At 48.5% G+C, this 17,214-nt stretch overlaps 6 protein-coding genes across 6 annotated transcripts; 2 read left to right on the top strand and 4 right to left on the bottom strand.

The window, feature by feature from the left end:
• Positions 1–2,017: 2,017 nt before the first annotated feature.
• On the bottom strand, positions 2,018–3,784 carry N7506_010334 (uncharacterized protein; the record flags this gene model as incomplete). The annotated part of the gene is made up of 5 exons (XM_056959627.1): positions 2,018–2,088; positions 2,160–2,446; positions 2,503–2,849; positions 2,920–3,596; positions 3,649–3,784. The coding sequence occupies 5 exons, from the start codon at positions 3,782–3,784 to the stop codon at positions 2,018–2,020; spliced, it is 1,518 nt and encodes a 505-aa protein (XP_056809017.1).
• Positions 3,785–5,261: 1,477 nt separating this feature from the next.
• On the top strand, positions 5,262–6,605 carry N7506_010333 (putative cofactor for methionyl- and glutamyl-tRNA synthetases; the record flags this gene model as incomplete). Its single annotated transcript, XM_056959626.1, has 1 exon — positions 5,262–6,605. One exon carries the CDS (start codon positions 5,262–5,264, stop codon positions 6,603–6,605), a length of 1,344 nt encoding a protein of 447 aa, XP_056809016.1.
• A 225-nt stretch (positions 6,606–6,830) lies between these two features.
• Positions 6,831–8,239, bottom strand: N7506_010332 (pepsin-like aspartic protease; the record flags this gene model as incomplete). Its single annotated transcript, XM_056959625.1, has 3 exons — positions 6,831–6,958; positions 7,011–7,774; positions 7,842–8,239. The coding sequence occupies 3 exons, from the start codon at positions 8,237–8,239 to the stop codon at positions 6,831–6,833; spliced, it is 1,290 nt and encodes a 429-aa protein (XP_056809015.1).
• Positions 8,240–10,834: 2,595 nt separating this feature from the next.
• On the bottom strand, positions 10,835–11,488 carry N7506_010331 (DUF4452 domain-containing protein; the record flags this gene model as incomplete). The annotated part of the gene is made up of 2 exons (XM_056959624.1): positions 10,835–11,155; positions 11,243–11,488. 2 exons carry the CDS (start codon positions 11,486–11,488, stop codon positions 10,835–10,837), a joined length of 567 nt encoding a protein of 188 aa, XP_056809014.1.
• A 2,919-nt stretch (positions 11,489–14,407) lies between these two features.
• Positions 14,408–15,127, top strand: N7506_010330 (uncharacterized protein; the record flags this gene model as incomplete). The annotated part of the gene is made up of 1 exon (XM_056959623.1): positions 14,408–15,127. The coding sequence occupies one exon, from the start codon at positions 14,408–14,410 to the stop codon at positions 15,125–15,127; it is 720 nt and encodes a 239-aa protein (XP_056809013.1).
• Positions 15,128–16,177: 1,050 nt separating this feature from the next.
• ssn8 (cyclin-dependent protein serine/threonine kinase regulator SSN8) lies at positions 16,178–17,186 on the bottom strand (the record flags this gene model as incomplete). The annotated part of the gene is made up of 3 exons (XM_056959622.1): positions 16,178–16,722; positions 16,769–16,978; positions 17,027–17,186. 3 exons carry the CDS (start codon positions 17,184–17,186, stop codon positions 16,178–16,180), a joined length of 915 nt encoding a protein of 304 aa, XP_056809012.1.
• Between the last annotated feature and the right edge of the window lie 28 nt (positions 17,187–17,214).

Raw genomic sequence — 17,214 nt, 5'->3', positions numbered from 1 at the left:
GGTTTTCGAGGGGCACTTGCGGAGTTCCCAAGGCTGTGGACTGAAGCGGTTGCCGAAGTTGCCGAAGTAGTTTTGAAAGGTTGAAGATGGCGGGACGGTAAATTCCAAGGTTAGAGTACAACTAGAGTTAAGTCAAGCCAAGGCGGACCCAAGCACGAAATGAGTAGAAGATGTTCAATCTGAAGCGCTGAGGGTTGCCAGTTGTGTCAACTCCAATAAGAAGCCAGTATCAAGACCCACAAATAGGCAGATGTGTGATTTCAAGCACTATCCTACGCAGTCTGCTTCATTATATATAGATCCTGGATCCCAAATTTCCAAGAAAATCAAACCCTTGCAAGGTTCCAAGGCTGGAATCGAACAAGAGCTGGGGGGCAGGGTGACAGAACCCTGTGATGGAGGGTGGCAACGGTCTTTGGCTCTTCAATCATGCTCTGGAAACGTTATAATCGGTCATTGCGAATTATTCATGAATCCCATCTAACGTAAGAAGCAAGCGACAATTGGATTCCAAGCCAACGCGGGTCGGCACGATCATGCCGTGTCTCCAGGTGATCGCATGGCTAATTTGGCCCCCGGCGCCATGTGCGGGGCCCTCGATCAATTTGCAAATCCGGGGTTTCTAATGCAGGATCTGTGATTATGGAAGACGATGGGACCCTGGTCTCTACAAGAATCAGGGGGGTGTTTACTGGCACATGGTCATCCGCACGCATACCTATTACCTTCCATCCGCCCAGGTTTTATGGACTAAGTCCACTGGATGATCACGAAAACCTTCAAGTTCCAAGGCTGTCACAGATCATATGGCAAACTTCAAAAATCCCATCTTTATAATATGCAGGTTCGGAGGCTGAAACAATTAAAAGGTACCACAGACCGCAGCCCAAATCAGACGGTGTTACACCAACCTTGGAAGTGCTTTAAATCAATGACATTGAGGGCAAGAAAGCCTCCTCCATCTTCCATAGGTCAGGTCAAGTGGCCGATATCATCCGATCGATAACGGAAGATCTGAATTAATGTATAGTCCTAAGTTCGTTGGAGTTGTTACACAATAAACCCTCCAAGGAGGCTGGTTCCTAATTTACCTTTCTGAGGGTGGCCACGCATGGCGCAAAGGTTGTTCACTTTTGGAGCAATTTACAATTTAAAAAATGGAAAGATATACCGTGACTGCAATATCGTATTTTGTTCAGGTTTTCCCATACCTAGGTATCTGCGAGGTATATTGGCGAGAACAAACCTTGGAATCCATGAATGGACTCTGTTTGGCTGTCCAGGTTGCAGATTTACCATAGGTCATAGGTAGCGACTTGGCCATGGAAATATCTAAACATGACAGGCTCCTATGTCTTGAAGCCAAAACTCCCCGAAAAGCTAAAGTGTTATCTTGGATTGGTGTTCCTGATCAATGAAAACAATTACAGGAAGTTCAGTCGATACACTTTTAGTCGTTAATCTCATCAAAATACCGACAGATCCCTGTGGGCTTTCAAACGCCAGAATTAAAATGCTCCTAGGGACCAAGATTGTGTACTTTCCGAGATTTGAAGCGATAGTTTGGCAGATTTCGTCATCGTACCACGATGCTCCCCCGACAACTATGGGAAGGCTGATGCCTAGGTGGTCACCCACTTTCTGAGTAATTACACTGAGTACACAAACAAAACCTATTGTATCAAAAAGTCGGCTATCGGCGCCGACTGCCGTAGTGCCATATCGCCATCACTTCTGACGATGAGCAATCGACACTTTGTTAGGTTTAGCGGGCCCACATTAGACATATAGATCGACTTAATCAGGACGACGCGACGAAGATGTGCGAAATAGTACTCCGCGGAGTAGAAGTGGCTGACATTTGGTTTGACTGTATTCTAACATTGTACAAATTGAAAATTCTTAGGCGTAAAATTGCCAAGTTGATACGGAAATATTCATTCTTCCAAAGGAGACATGTGCTGGCTAAGTGATACCATACAGAGTTCCTCTTCACCCATTCAATCCTCGACCAGAGTCAAACTTTAACCATTTCTTTCTGAATCTCAGATGACGTTGAGTCGTCGTCAGCACCGTTACGTTTCCATTCTAAGATCAGTCAGTTAGAGAGCACGTTCCTTGGGGTTGTTGTCAGAGAGAGGCATGAGGTATTGACATACTTCGGAACCGACGTGCGGGAACTTTCTCAGTCCACATGATCTCTAGCTCCTCTAATGAGCGCCCTGACATATCCGGGAGACAAAAGAAGGCCCAGACAAGTCCAATAATACCGAATCCGCCATAGATAAATCCGACCTTCGAGTGAAGGTTGGCATATCCCGTCCCCAAGAGGTAGGGTAGGGTGTAGGACACGACAAAATCGCAAACAAACTGAGTCAAGTAAACAACCATCGAAGACTTGTCACGCAACTGCAGGTGCGGAACTTCTGCTGCCGTCACAGCGCCACTGTGGACATAGGTCAGCACATGGGAGAGCCTGGAAACATTAAACAAAACACTCACATAGCCCCAAAGGACATGATATAGAACCATCCAAACAGTACACATGCCGTCAAAATACCCGTTTTGTCGCCAGATGTGACATTTCCAATTCCCAGACCACCGCAGATCAGAAGAACGGCAGTACAAGCACTTCCTGCGGTGAGGTAAAATTTGCGTCGACCGACGATGTCAACGAAGGAAAAGGTTATAATAGGACCCAGACATGTGACGGCAGAAGATATGACTTTGAAAGTGAATGGATCCATCGTTTTGAGACCCTTGATGAAGATGGCTCCGTACTGACTCATGAAGCTTTGGCCAGTCAATTGGTTGAACATTGCCACTCCTATTGCAATTCCGAGTCGTCTCTATAAAACATGGGAATATCAGTAAACTCTTGCGCTTCTCAAGTGGAGGTTTGTTGGCGTCATGTCTCACTCTGTTTGGTCCTTTAAGGAAGTCCACCCAGCGGCCTTTCGTTTCCAAATCCGAGCAAATGCTCTCATGAAGGTTACCAACTTCGGTGGCCACATCCTGTTCCGAGACGGAAGACCCCTTTAGCCAGCACAAATGTTTTATGGCTCTCTTATTTTGACCTTTTCGCACAAGCCAACGAGGGCTTTCGGGGACAAACCAGAAAAACACCAAAACAAACAACGGGAATGCGAACATGGACGCTAGCGGTATCCGCCAGGATGAATCACCTTCAAACGAAGAAGTTTTGAGAGTCACAAAGGAGCATATCAAGGAGCCGAGAATGTGTGCCAAAACATACACAACCACGATGCCACCTCGGAGGGCTGTAGGGCTGATCTCGGCCAGGAACATCGGCGCCAGGAAGTTGTCCCAACCCACAAAGCATTGAACGATGATCCTTCCACCAAGTGCCTGCCCAAAATTTTGGGCACTATAGCTGACGGCAATTCCAATAATCACGATGAACTGCATCGCGATGTAAGACGGTTTTCTTCCAAACCTCTCCGCCACCAGTAAGCCTGTCACGGCGCCAAGGCATTTTGCAGGAAGACCAAACGAGTTCAGAAACGATAAGTGTTCCGCAGTAAAGCTCCATTCTTGTGTCGAGGGATTGTAAGTGCCGAATCGCTTTTCATAGGCTGTCAAAGGTGGAATTAGAACGGTTGCAGAGGAACTGGAAGTTATATTTACCATCCATTGCCTGGATCGTCGAGAAGACACTTTGATCAAATCCAAAGCTAAAAACACTGGCATTGATGACTATAATGGCCAATAGCAGATTCCAAGAGACCTGTCTGAAAGACTTCAAGTCCTTTAGGTTTGCCATGATGTAGCAAGGCTGCCAGGGGTGATCCAAATGGCTCTGAGATCGATTGACCTGGACCATCCAATTTTTATCACATCTTTATACAGATATCATCTATATTCCTCAATAAGCCCCTGTCATGTCGTGATCGGGGGTTAGATCCACTTACTATCAAGCGTGGCTTGTGCTAATACACCTGTAATCCATACCTCCATTACAATTTCAGCGACAATACATATCAAACAGGATTATTTTCCTCGGCCTAGATATTGCTCAATCATAGGTTGTCAATTCATCTGGAAAAGGAAAGAAGAGTCTGGGCTTGTATGTAAAGATTGGTATGGGGTTCCTGCGGCACTAGTTATTTTCAATTCGTTGAACAAAGGCACATCACCGTGGAGAAAACCACCTGGGCACTTCCTTTTAAATGTTTTCTAGTGCATCCTTAGGTCTCAATTCATACTGTTTCTTGCCAAGCTGCTCTCCAGAGCTTAGCTTTTAATGATGCTCTCCAAAGTTTGAGAATGAAACAACCCAGTGTTCTGGTATCAAGCTTCACAACAGCTTGCGGCTATCTGATGCTATTCACTCAAGGCATCCGGCATTAGATTCAATTGATCTCAGAATGCCAAGCTTAATGCTCACTCAATTACATGGTCTCAGTAGTGAGCTGTGACGCCGCAAAGAAAGGGACAGTGCCCTTTGGCTCTCGTACACATTGCCGCTTTGGGGTGACATGATCGAGCTGATGAGTTGATATCTCCCGATACTCTCTCAATGTAGCCAAATTAAGAAACAGTTAGCAAAGCTAGAATACGTGAAGTCGACTCGGTCAATGGAAGAGTACGAGCTCGAAAATCCAAGCCCATGGCACACCTTGGTAAGTAGCTCATCAACAGGACCTTTGAATGATTGAATACTCCTGGGTTCAAAGTTTCTTTGCCATACTTCTGCGCTGTATTCATGGAGTCCGACAGAGCTTTCATCATGTTATGTTTTTTTTCTTAGGATATACCAGCCTATCTTTCCAACAGCTCTTAGGCTGTCCATGGGCGGCCCGTGAAGTCTATACCCCAGCCAATCGAACGGCGTTCTGGCGATGAACCGAGCCAGAACAAGGGTTTCCCTGATACCAATCAGAGTTGAGCTGTTGACAGAGACAATGAAGCTTGTCATTTACTTAGCAATGGTCATTTGAGCCACGTAACTACGACATGTGAGCAGAGCAACTGTCGCGTGCAGCCAGGTTCCAGATGTCGTAGATGCCGCTGAGTCAGCGGCAGCAGGAAAAAGGAGAAAGATTGAAGGAGAAGAGCTTTGACTCTTTAGAAACAAAATAATAAGAGGCAGTTGCAACAGATCCTACGGGGTCATCGTCAAAGTGAAATACTTCAGGTGCCTATTGCGGGCCCAATTGACAACCCCGCGCCAATCGTTGACACAGATCCGTGCCCCTCGATTTTCTTTTCTTCCACCAACCCCTCCACGCGCATTCACCATGGCGACTGCAGCAGCCCCCGAGTCTTCTCTGCTCTCTCTTCTCTACAGGTCGTACCCGAACGTTATCTCTCCCAATGCGACCGAGCCCGACTACCTCCACGCCTCCGCCAAGGTTTTCCCTCAGGTTGTCTTCGCCGAGACTGAGGAGGCCGACATCAAGCAATGGCTGCACACCGTTGACGGTCTGAAGAGCTCCCTCGCCAACGGTCAGAAGGATGCTACTGATGGCATCCTCGGTCAGCTGAACATCCATCTGGCCACCCGCACAACCCTCCTCGGCGCAAAGCCCTCGGTCGCTGATATTGCCGTCTACGCCCTCCTCGCCCCCGTCGTTGAGAAGTGGACTCCCGAAGAGCGCACCGGTGAAAAGGGTTACCACCACATCGTTCGCCACATCGACTTCGTCCAAAACGGCCGCCTGTTCTCTCTCCAGATCCCCGAGGAGGAAAAGATCGCCATTGACGTTAACGACGTCAAGTTCGTGCCCAAGCCCGTCGACCCCAAGGAGGAGAAGGAGCGCAAGAAGCGTGAGAAGGCGAACGCTGCCAACCCCGAAGCCAACGCCGACGGCAAGCCCCTCGTCATCGGCCAGGCCAAGGCCGACAAGGCCGCCAATGCCCAGAACCAATCTGGTGCTGACGCTGCCGCCGCTGCCGGACACAAGACCACCAAGAAGGAGAAGAAGGAGAAGGCTCCCAAAGCCCCCAAGGCTGCTCCCGCTCCCGCCGCTCCCCCTGCCCCCTCACTCATCGATCTGCGCGTCGGCCACATCCTTCGCGCCATCAACCACCCCAACGCCGATTCATTGTACGTCTCCACTATCGACTGTGGTGATGCCCCTGGCTCCGACAACACCTCCCTTGACGAGGAGACTGGCAAGACTGTGCGCACTGTCTGCTCTGGTCTGAATGGTCTGGTCCCCCTGGAGGAGATGCAAGGCCGCAAGATTGTTGCCGTCTGCAACTTGAAGCCCGTGACCATGCGTGGCGTCAAGTCCTGTGCTATGGTTCTCGCCGCCTCCCCTCGTGTCGCCGAGGGTGAGGACTCGCACGCCGGCCCCGTTGAGCTGGTGAACCCCCCTGCGGAGGCTCCCGCAGGTGAGCGCATCAGCTTCGAGGGCTGGAACGAAGGTCAGCCTGAGAAGCAGCTCAACCCCAAGAAGAAGGTCTGGGAGACTTTCCAGCCTGGCTTCACCACCACCGCTGATCGCGAGGTTGCTTTCGACAGCAGCGCTGTTCCTTCAGTTCACGGCCAGGAGGGCAAGCCTGCCCTTGGAAAGCTAGTCGCTGCCTCCGGTGGCATCTGTACTGTTAAAAGCTTGACCAACGCTACCGTCAGGTAAGCGATGGATTATAGCGGGTTTTGATTGTTTGAAAATAAAATGGACTAAACGCATACCCACGAGAATATGAATAAATCAAAATTATCAGTTTCGGTATTATTTTTATTAATGTCCACTACCAGCATATGAACCATTCGGCTACTGGACAGATGTCTGAAGTTTTGATTCTATCTAGATTTGTACATTGCTACACCTGGTGCAGAGCTGATAAATATCAGGAATTTTTCACGCGGGTGCCGCGAATCCCAGAGAAGGACCGCGGTGATCGAAGACCACGAAGAGGGCCTTCAAGAACACATCACCATAGATCGCCAGGCTTGAGCCTGCATTTGACTGAATTCCGCCAAAGCATACTACAAGAAGGTCAGTAAACGGTCACACCAATACGAAGGGAAGAGTACTCACCAGTCTCACCAGTTGTGGTGTTGGTTCCAACCTCAGAGAAGTTGACGAGCGATCCAGGAACGCTGGCCGAGTACGCAGTGCCAACAGCGACTGCAAGACTAGGCAGCTTGGCAGTGCAAGGATAGATATATCCTCCGGCGTTGTTTGCATAGATGGCACCATCAACCTGCTTGTAATACGCCGCGGCAACGTCAGGGCTCACCAGCATCAGTGAGGTACCGGTGTCGGCAATGGCCTCGGGCACATCGTTGATCGGGTTGAATGCACCTCCTCCAATGGAGTACTGTGCTGAGCCGAACTGCCAAAATCCATTGGAGGAATCGACGCTGACATTGGCCAGAACGCCTTTGTACTTGGAATGATCGATGGTGCCGAATTCATATTGACCCACGCCGTCAGCAATCAGACGAACAGAGAAGACGGGCTCGTCGAGAGTGGAGACAACATTGTCGAAGAAAGTCTTCTGTGGGCCTGGGTCAATGGTGTTGATCGAAGAAAAGCCAAGGCCGACGAGTCCATTGGAGTCGGCGTCGTCGGTGAAGGTGTCTGAAACTTTAGTTGGGAGACCGATCATCTGCCCTTCAACTTCCACACCACCGATTGAGACGGTATCCTTGCCTACGCCACCTGAGGCGAAGGATGAATCACCATAGGAGATCTTGAAAGTGCTGTCGGTGACGTCTTTGAATGTCTTGGATTTGCTGGGATCATAGACTGTTCGGTTCTTTCGTTCAGACTCTGGAAGTCTCGAGTTCAGCACCCAGCTATAAAGGCGGTTAGCTCGTCACATTTGGAAGAATTGCATTCACACAGCCACACAGTCGTACTCACAAGTCAGCAGAGCCAGTATCAAAATCCATGTCAAGCGTCTGGCCACCAATGCTCACAGGCGAGACGAATTCAACGTCCCCCTGGACCGAAGTCGCCGACACGGAGCCCGTCTGGTCTGATTCCCCCGCATCCTCCTTGGCGTTCTTGCCAGAGGTAGATACCTTGGTGTCGAAAGGCTTGAAGTCACTGACATCAATGCCAGTAAGGGTTGTCGTATCGATGCCGAACTTGCGGTACGCCTTGCGCAGTGCGGCGGGGCCATGGATGGCATCGGTACTGCGTTTTGTATGTTCCACCTTGAAGGACCGGCCTTGAAGGCGTTTTTCAGATGTCACTGGAATAGCAAGAGCACTCAGGCTCAGAGAGAATAGCATAACAATGAAAAGAAAGGACTGCATCTTGCCCAGCGCCCCCAATTGGGAATATCAACTTCAGAAAAGAGCGAATTAGGTCAGGGCCAGCCTGAAAATTGATAGCAAAGAATGTAATGGCAAGAAAAACGAAGCAAAAGGAAAGGAAAAAGAAAAAAGACAGTAAGTGAAGATTAGAAGCAAACTTTAAGAGCAAGCTTGCAGGATCTAAACAATGCCAAAGAAATGAATGCCAGCAGGCTGTAGTCCTGACTAGAAATCCTGTCAAAGGATGAATGAAAGAATGAACAACGGACAATGGACAAATAGAAACAGATGAAGAACTGAACAATGTCAAATATAAGAGAAAACGTAAACAATGGGGTCGTCGATCTATATGGCAGGACCAACCCGCACAAAAGTAGCCACTGGAAAAAAAAAAAAAAAAGCAAACTTCCCCCTTATACCAACCTATCGGAGTCGAAGCAGCAGTGCAAAGCCCTTGGCCCATGCTGGGCATGCTTCACATTAGACGCCATCGGGCCAAGACCAGACTGGCCTACGAGTGGATAAGTCACTAAGCCCAGCGAAGGGAGAGGGCCGGAGTCACGGTATACGTAAGTAGATTATGCAGAGACGACCAAGACTTCTCTTCATTTGTCTGTGACTGCGCGGCGTCTTAGATGGGTGGGGGGGCTGGCCCCTGAGCGCGTGGGTTTGACAGGTGAGACTACACCAGTCGGTGTTAGGCGTAGTTGGAGGATCATGAAACAATGCCGAGCGGGTAGGTGACCAATCAGTTGTCCGACTCCTTGAAACGGAGAAGGAGAAAAGACCTTTCTTTCTGATCTGTTGCCGAATGTGAGCTTGAGGTTACTTTGACATACAATGCCATTCTACGGAGTACGTTGGCAACGTTTGGTGCGGAGGAATGGATATTGACGATGGCTGCACGGAGTACTCCGAGCGTGATGGCTGGCCTACGTTCACCCCTCACATTTGATCTTCGGCCGATCAAACCGTTACAAGTGACCAATGCGAGATGCTGATCAGATCGAACCATATGATTAGTCTGATCTTTGATGTTCGGAACCTTCATAGCCCCCAGCCCTTCCGGTCTGTGGGTTTTAAAAGCCAGCCATTCCCTACTCCGTATTGTGCCTTGCATCTCCCAGCTATTCAAACGCTTCGAGAATGGAAAGGCTGGAAAGGCTGTGATTGTGGAACCACGGGCCTTGGACCATGGGAAGCGCATCAAGGCACCCTTTGTTTCAAGTCAATATCACAAATTTCGGTACGACGAACCTTGGTTGCCTGCGCTTCAAGTGGTCATGCTATATGATGGTGAATTCATCAATTCGGGTTGTGATGTTGTGCGTAGCTAAAATCATCCAATATTGAACAAAACCTTGTAGGGTAGGTATGGAGTAATCCGTACTCCGTCATATCTTGTATCTGATTCAACATCAAACTATCAACTTCGTACGTGCAGTAATGTGGTCAATCGGGATCTAGTACGATCTAGAATAGAGCCTACATACGTCATTCGACATGATGATATGCAGCAACCCATGAAATCGAAGATCCTTGGGAGACAGAATTCTCGCTCGGGAAGTCCAAGATATTGTGACTTCGTACGAAACAACGGATGAAGAAAGAGAATGGAGAGTGAGATAGTAAATAATGAACCAAGCCATTTTAAGTGCATAAATGGTCAAACTCGCATACACAAGTGACCCCCAAGGATATCGATTTCAAACAGAAACAACTCCGCATCCCATGGTCGAACTCGCAACCAGACCAAACCTGCCACATACCAGTGGCAGGGAGGCACGTTGTTCACCAATCTCCGAATCCGATATACAGAGAAAACAATCCGTAACAAGAGGAAGTAAAAAAATAGACGGAGAAGGTAACCAGCAAAAATAAAACAACCCAAGATATTCAACAGTGCCCAAGCAATGCAGACGTGTATCGTTTCCGCCTCTAGATCCTTGAAAATGATATCCATTCCCGCCCCGATAAAAAAAAAAGCAAAGCCCAAAACAAAGAAATCATAGAATGAAAAGGAATGAGAGTCAGGTATCTGGCAAAGTCGTTTGCAAAAACCTCCAAAGAAAGGAAATCAACTCCAAAAGTCATAGACATGCGACATCAAGTAGCCATGTCACTTCACATGTTCTGTACATCATCGGTGGCCAAACCGGGATAAATGAAAACATATAGGCCGAAGAATATATTCGTCCCTCCCTGAGAGACGAAAGAGGTATCGTAGAAGGATGCAAGGTATTGAATCGCAGGCGCCATCGCTCGCAACAAGCCAGAAGTATCGCAAAGGATCTAGAACATAGGCGAAGGTGGTCGTAATCGGCGAGAGTGAGAGAGAGGTAGGTGTGGTATGTACAGGTCGGTTTTTTGTTTTCGGATTTTCAAGGTTTTTTTGTCGCCGTGTTCGTAGAACAATAGGTTTTCCAAAAATAGTGTCGTGTCGAATGCAAAGTGGCGTATCAGACAAGAATGCAATGAAGAGAAAAGATTATGACCTGCGATTAAGGGACCCACGATGATGCAGAACAGTTGTGACGGACATGCAAAGAACAGATGGAGGCGTAGGGAGCCAGCCTACGACTTTGACAGATGACTTTACCATCTGCGCTGAGCATTCTGCATCATCGCGGGGGAGATCGATGAAGGCGGGCTGGTCATGGTCATTCCCGTGGACGGGTTGATGATGGGGATGACCTTGCGAGTCCGGTTTGCAGGCTGCTGCTGTTGCTGCTGGTAGTTGACGTGATTAGGGTTGCCGGCAACACCAGGGTGAACGTATGAGTTGGTTTGAGCGGGAGACAGAGAAATGGACGGAGTCACTTGCTGCACCGGTTGGATTTGGTGCTGCAGAGGCGAGGTGTCCGGTGAACCGCTAGAGAGGGACGAGCGGTCGGAGGCGGAATGGATGGAGTGCAGCTGGAAGAATTATCAACAAGCTGCTCAAATGGCTCATGGGTGATCTTCAAAGATCAAGGGGTCGGAGGTTCGCCGATCACAACATACATCGTCCTCGGTCAGGAGACCGGGGCAAAACTCGAGGTCGTCGTCCAAATCAAATGAACGACCGGCCTCGAATCTCGCCCTGAACGCGGTCACTGCCGGTGCTTCCGCCAATTCCCGCATAGACTTGACACCTCGAAACTGACGGGCATTCTGCGAGGCCATCTTGGGGGCCCGGCGAGAACGCCCGTGGTTTGCGGATTGCATGTGTGCACCGTGGTGCTGCTGGTTGTAGAAGTAGGCTGACATGGTGTATAAAGTATAGAAAAATAAAAGAATCGAGTAGAGAAGAAATACAAGAAAAGATGGAGTTAAAGATCAGAATGAGATTGTGTGGAAGGGAAGAGGCGAGGGCAAAAGAGGGGAGTATTTTGGTGGGCCGTTTAAGCTCCATTTTGTCTTTGGTTCCCTCCATTTTGGGCGGATCTGCGCTTGCTGATTGGTCCGCCCTTCTTGCCACTTCGTTAGCGCTTGACGTTGGTTGGTGCGAGCCGCTAGTCTCTGCCCACCCCTGACAATACCTGACCATACCGTCCCTCCCATCTCTTTCTCCTTTCCTTCCATTTGCCTCCCACGGTGGCCCCCCGAGCCCTGGAGTCCCCCTCCGAGTGGAGTCTAAGGCCAAAATTACCGTACACGAAATGAAACGTGACGTCGTCGACAATTTTCGATTCCGTTTGGCGGAATTCAGTGACGCTCCTTCACTGCATTCCGTGCATTGAGGTCATTAGCCCTTGGAAATAAGATTACAACATTCTAGATATTCTCACGATTTTCATGTATCTGCTGTATTCATATCTAGTTGATTGTCCTTCATTTGTACAAGTACCACTCAGTACTCCGTATGTACGTAAGACGTAGGTGGAAATGACATCGAACCCGGAATCGGTCATACGAGTACGGATTACGGTAGTATGAACTATTTCGAGCTGAAATTTTCCCTATGGCGGGTCCTCTTCACTGCAGGCTGTGCAGGGCATGGCGCCTTTCCAGGCACATTCCCCCGGTCCCCTATAGGGTCCCCGAATCGGGAGTGGCTGCTGATCTCGCTTTGATCGGCTCCTTCGAATTCCCCAATCCTTCGACACGCAGTGAGAAAAATAAAAACCTTGACGGTCGCAAGACACCCATATCCTTAGCTGCAGCTTAGCTGCATATGACCGAATTCCTGATTGGCAGGGGACCTTGAGATCTTGCCTTATCGGCTCAAGCCTCTCCAATTCGACTTTCATTTACGAATAGCGGAGGGGGTTAGACCTAAGGGGCTGGGTAGCATTGCCTACCCGTGACTCAATAACATCCGAATGAGATGCTGCTAGTGTCCACTTCAATGTGTGGCGGATTCCCGTAGGTGGGAGCTACAGGTTGATCTCCATGTTTTGTTTTCCGTGCACTGTGTAGCATTTGATCTTGGATCTGCCCGGTCGCTGTCGGCGCTTACTGGAACATACTCTTGCATACTCCGTACTCCGTACGCCAGTCCAGTAAAAGCTTCTAACACTGCATCTTACGGCAGCACCGACCAAACTTAACTCCAAACTCTCCCGCCGTAGCACTTCGTAGCTGTCTCCAATCTCGGCCTCACCGCCCCTTTGACTCACGAGGCGCAGTCGCACGGGCTTCGGATATATCACAAAACACGTTGGGACTTGCAGATGATCCAGCATTTGTGCGCAATGTGGATAATGATCTGTGCATTGGATTTCATCTGAAATATGTATTCAGCGAGGGACAACCATGCTACAATCCAATCGTCATATACTCAAGCAAGGGACTTTCAGGCACGATCTGTTTGCCCTGGATCTATTTAATTGATAACAATCTCGTCTTGATCAGTGTAGCCTCGATCTCCAGGCCATGTGCACAGATTCGGAGTCTGGTCTTGAACATTAGGCAGTTTTCGAACAGCGATCGTAAAAGTCGAGTTTAGTCTGCTTACTCCGTACTAACCTACACACTTTCAAGGCTGTCTTTTAGTTTGCCTTTGCCAGTAAATAAACCGCAAAATTCAATGCATCATTTGCCGGATTGGAACGCACTTTTCTCTTTTTGTTTATCCTATGTGCTCTACGGAGTAAAGGTGCCAAGGAACTCCATGTTTTCAACAAAGTAGCAAAGCTGAGATGGTCAATTTGATGACCAGCCATTCATCCATCGCTTGAACACTTCAAGCTTGGATCTTAGGACCTTTTGGGGCTAATTGAGTATTCAACAAGCTCGAGGTTGTACTCCGTATCGGTTTGCGTGATGCAGAGTTCCAAGGTTTAGAGCTACTACTAGTTAGTTACTACTACATCCGCGCAGAGGACGTGGAAAATCACCAATCTGCTGGGACCGACAGTGCGTATCCATGGATGTCTACAACTATTGAGCAAAGCCCAAAAAAATATACATAAATACATATCGGGTACGTGTTTCAAACTTGGTACAAGACTGCTTCAATCTCCAGTTGGTGCCATGTGTTGAATTACAACTGAGGCAGATCGGTAACAGTTTGGTTAAAGTACCATAAATTTCTGTTAAAAGCTCAGCGCCCGGGTGTGCGAACCACTAGGCCAAAAGACATCTAAATACTATATATCGGAACATCGTTCAATCAGGCATCAAAGACAGTTTCCGACCCTTGGGCGCTATACACTCCCGTACTGGACCGCCCGCTACATATAACACAACATGCTAGCTACGCCGTAACAGTTTATCATGTGTACAAGCCTCAGCCCTGGAATGCCGCGCCCAGGCGCAGCCAACCAGACGATAATAGTTGCTTACAGAGATTGCATATTTGCTTATTTGGCAAGCCTCCTGTCGTTATATATCCCTTCTACTCCGTATTAACATCAGAATTGATCAACATGCAATATTTTGATTCCAAGGTTGGTAACGGAAGAGATGGGCTATCATCGACTTGGAGAGTGTTTATAACTTGTTTGTCTTTCTGCTGTCCTTCTAGTTACCTTTTTTTACTATCTTGCCAGCTATTTACTACCGCCACGCTACGTACGCCGTTAACAAGTGGCTGGGACAAGATGTTTGATTTCAAGGTTTGCTCCACAGTTCAGCTGAGCCCACGAGCCAGCCGTGGCTGATCAGTCAAATCTTTTTGGTTTCCCTTCCTATCTCGTGCCATTTTTTGGTCCAGGGTCCTTGCTGTCTTTCAGAAGGGACAACATGCCGTGGTTCCCCCTCAATATCGACGATGATGCCGTCTCCTGGCACTTCGATATTGTTGGTTTACTAGCAGTTGTCGGAGGGTCTGCAATACGAAAGAATTCCCTGGCAATGACCGCATCGTGGCTGGGTAGTTTTCCACGTCTCTTGCCAGCTCCTGAAACAATGCTTGATCCCGATCGTCCACGAATGCTACGACTCCCCGGCACCAACGATGTCACTGTTGTCGGTGCTCATTCCGGTTTTAAGTATACTGAGCTAGACCTTTTCGCCAGCTCAATTCACCGAGTCGAATCCCTCGATCCATATCAGTTCCAATGCTTTCGAGTCACCTATAAGGGAAAGGACGAAGAGCATAATACTGCGCCGAGCGCTAATATCCCACTCTATACGTTTTGTCCGCTTAACATCTTGACCATTGCTTCGATTGTGATTACAATCGCACTGTTTGTTTGGGCTGGCATTGAAGGTGATGCTGTCGCTCTACTTGGCCTAGGGACTATGTCGTTGTCCACCAGTATGGCATGTTTGTCCACCCAGTGGAAGCCGGATATTCCAGTGCGTAGGGTCCGCTTCTGTTTCCCCAACCATGACGTGGTGATTAGGACGCGCAACGGTGCCTTCATTACTGTGAAGTGCTCAGAGGAAATTGTACGCGAGTTATATTCAGGAAAGCACCTCTATTACTATATCTTCGGCGAGCGGGTACAGTTTTCCTGATGGCGGCTATCGTTTTCTTCAGTAACTGTGGGTGGAAGATCCAGATCGCGGTTGGACTTGCGTATATTGTCCTTAATCTTGCTCATTGGGCTTTGGCGCTTTTGACAAAACCGAACGAGAATTTCAACCTGGGGGTGCGTTATGATATTGAGGTTCTTGAGGATAAGGTCAACCAGAACATCACTCAAGTGTTATGGGATGCTATCCGAACAACAGGAAGCATTGAATGGGTCAAGAAGACCGGGGCGGCTCCACAGACGAAGAATTGGGACGGGTGGTTGGAAGAAGCAAAGGAGAACTCCCAAAATTCGGATTGGGACCCGGAAAAGGCTCGTGATCGATGGATGTCGATGAAACTGGATGAGCCTACCAGTGACATGGAAGAGAAGATAATTGGGAAGATGGAAGCATCGAGGAACCATACAGGAGGTCGTCGTAAAAACATGACGAATGGGGCAAGAAGAAGGAACAAATGGCGAGCCTATCAGGCGGGCTATTCGAGAGGAAGGTCGACGGAAGCTGAGAATGATCCCTGATGCTCTATTGCACTGTTGCGGTGTTGAACAAAGACATAATATGTTCACAAATGCCTCTCATCCCCCCCTCGAGGGTGTCGATCCACCATCGTTTTCCTAGTGGGTTGGGCTGAAATCAAAATCGAACGGGCATTGCTGATGTCTGTCGATCCTGAGTATGCAGCACCAACCTCGAACCCAATGCGACGCGGAATATTTCTCAAAATATTGATTGGTTCATAAACTGAACCGTACATCTCCGAGATCTCCGAGAGAGTGGGTTGCCATTCCTCCAACAATCGAGAGTTGCCGTACGGGGCATAGCTTAAAGATCGTGTATTTCCATATACATCAATTGAACTTGGATTTTGTGCACAAAATTTGTCTGCTTCTAAGTTGGGTGGAACGGTAACCAAAAGGTTAAATTGGTATGTGTTTAGCCAAAAGAGAAAAAAAAAAAGACAGAGACGAAGCAAATTCGCTGAAAGTTATAAGATACGACGAACGAATGCATCTTAAGCGAAACAAAGTTGCGTCACTTATCAAGGTTCTTGCTTTTGACCATCCTTCCTATCAGTTCCTTGCAGGTTTTTTCGCTATACTGCTCCCAAACCTCGTACAGTGAGACCAGCTCCTGAGTACATTCGATCACAGCTTTGATATCAACTTCGCTTTCTGCGAGCCAACCCACGAGTTTCGTAATCTTAGGAGGGGGACCCGAGCCTGACTTGTCAGACAAAGCGGCCAGCATCTGCATACCCCCTCCATCTCTCATGGATCCTGCTAATGCAGATTGCCCAGAGCCAGGGAAATTGGTTGAGTGAGTAGGCTTGAAGACGACAGCAACAATGATGGCCATGATCGCGATAACATGAGGAGGATGCAGTAGTGGCAGGTCTGTTAAATAATGATCGTTGATCACCGACCAGGCAAGTGCAATCTCATCAGAGGAGAGTTGGAGTTCCGTTTGCAATTCTGACAAAGTACGGTAGGGATGATGCACGATAAGTTGTGAGCTCATTTCGGAGATCAGGGCGAACTCGCATTCTCCCAGCTTTGCAACATCTGGAGTGATGAATTCTGCGAGCTGTTAGATGTGCATGAGCGTTTCAGGGACGACTCATACCTGGCCACAGACCACGCGCTTCACCGACCACAAAGCGGATGTGCTGCGGGCATTCTTCCATCTTGCAGGCCAGATAGAAGGCCGTGGTGAGCACGAGGTATGGATTTGTCTGTCGAATTTCATTTTTGGTGTAGAATCTCTTCAAGTACACCTGTGCTGTAGCAATAGCCTGCTGTCTTGTAGACATGCGTTTGCCAAGCTTGATGAGTTCTGAGATTCTATTAGTCCCATATCATCCAAGTAAGCCTCAACACCCACGTTGGTTGCAGTAGATATTCAACAGGCGTTGGTCTGGCAACGGGAACTGCGAATGGGCAATTTTGTCCTTGTCCCATAATCCATCACGAATATCTGCTAGTTTCTCTCTGGAAAACAGCCAGTGTCGGCGCTGGGACGAAGCCCAGTAGTTAGCGGCCATGGTCGTGTTGATAGTTCAAGCCGACCGC

Source organism: Penicillium brevicompactum (assembly GCF_028827555.1).
Source record: "Penicillium brevicompactum strain IBT 35665 chromosome Unknown utg000006l_segment0_segment0, whole genome shotgun sequence".
In the NCBI taxonomy this organism is placed as follows: domain Eukaryota; kingdom Fungi; phylum Ascomycota; class Eurotiomycetes; order Eurotiales; family Aspergillaceae; genus Penicillium; species Penicillium brevicompactum.
This window is presented reverse-complemented; position numbering and strand designations above follow the sequence as displayed.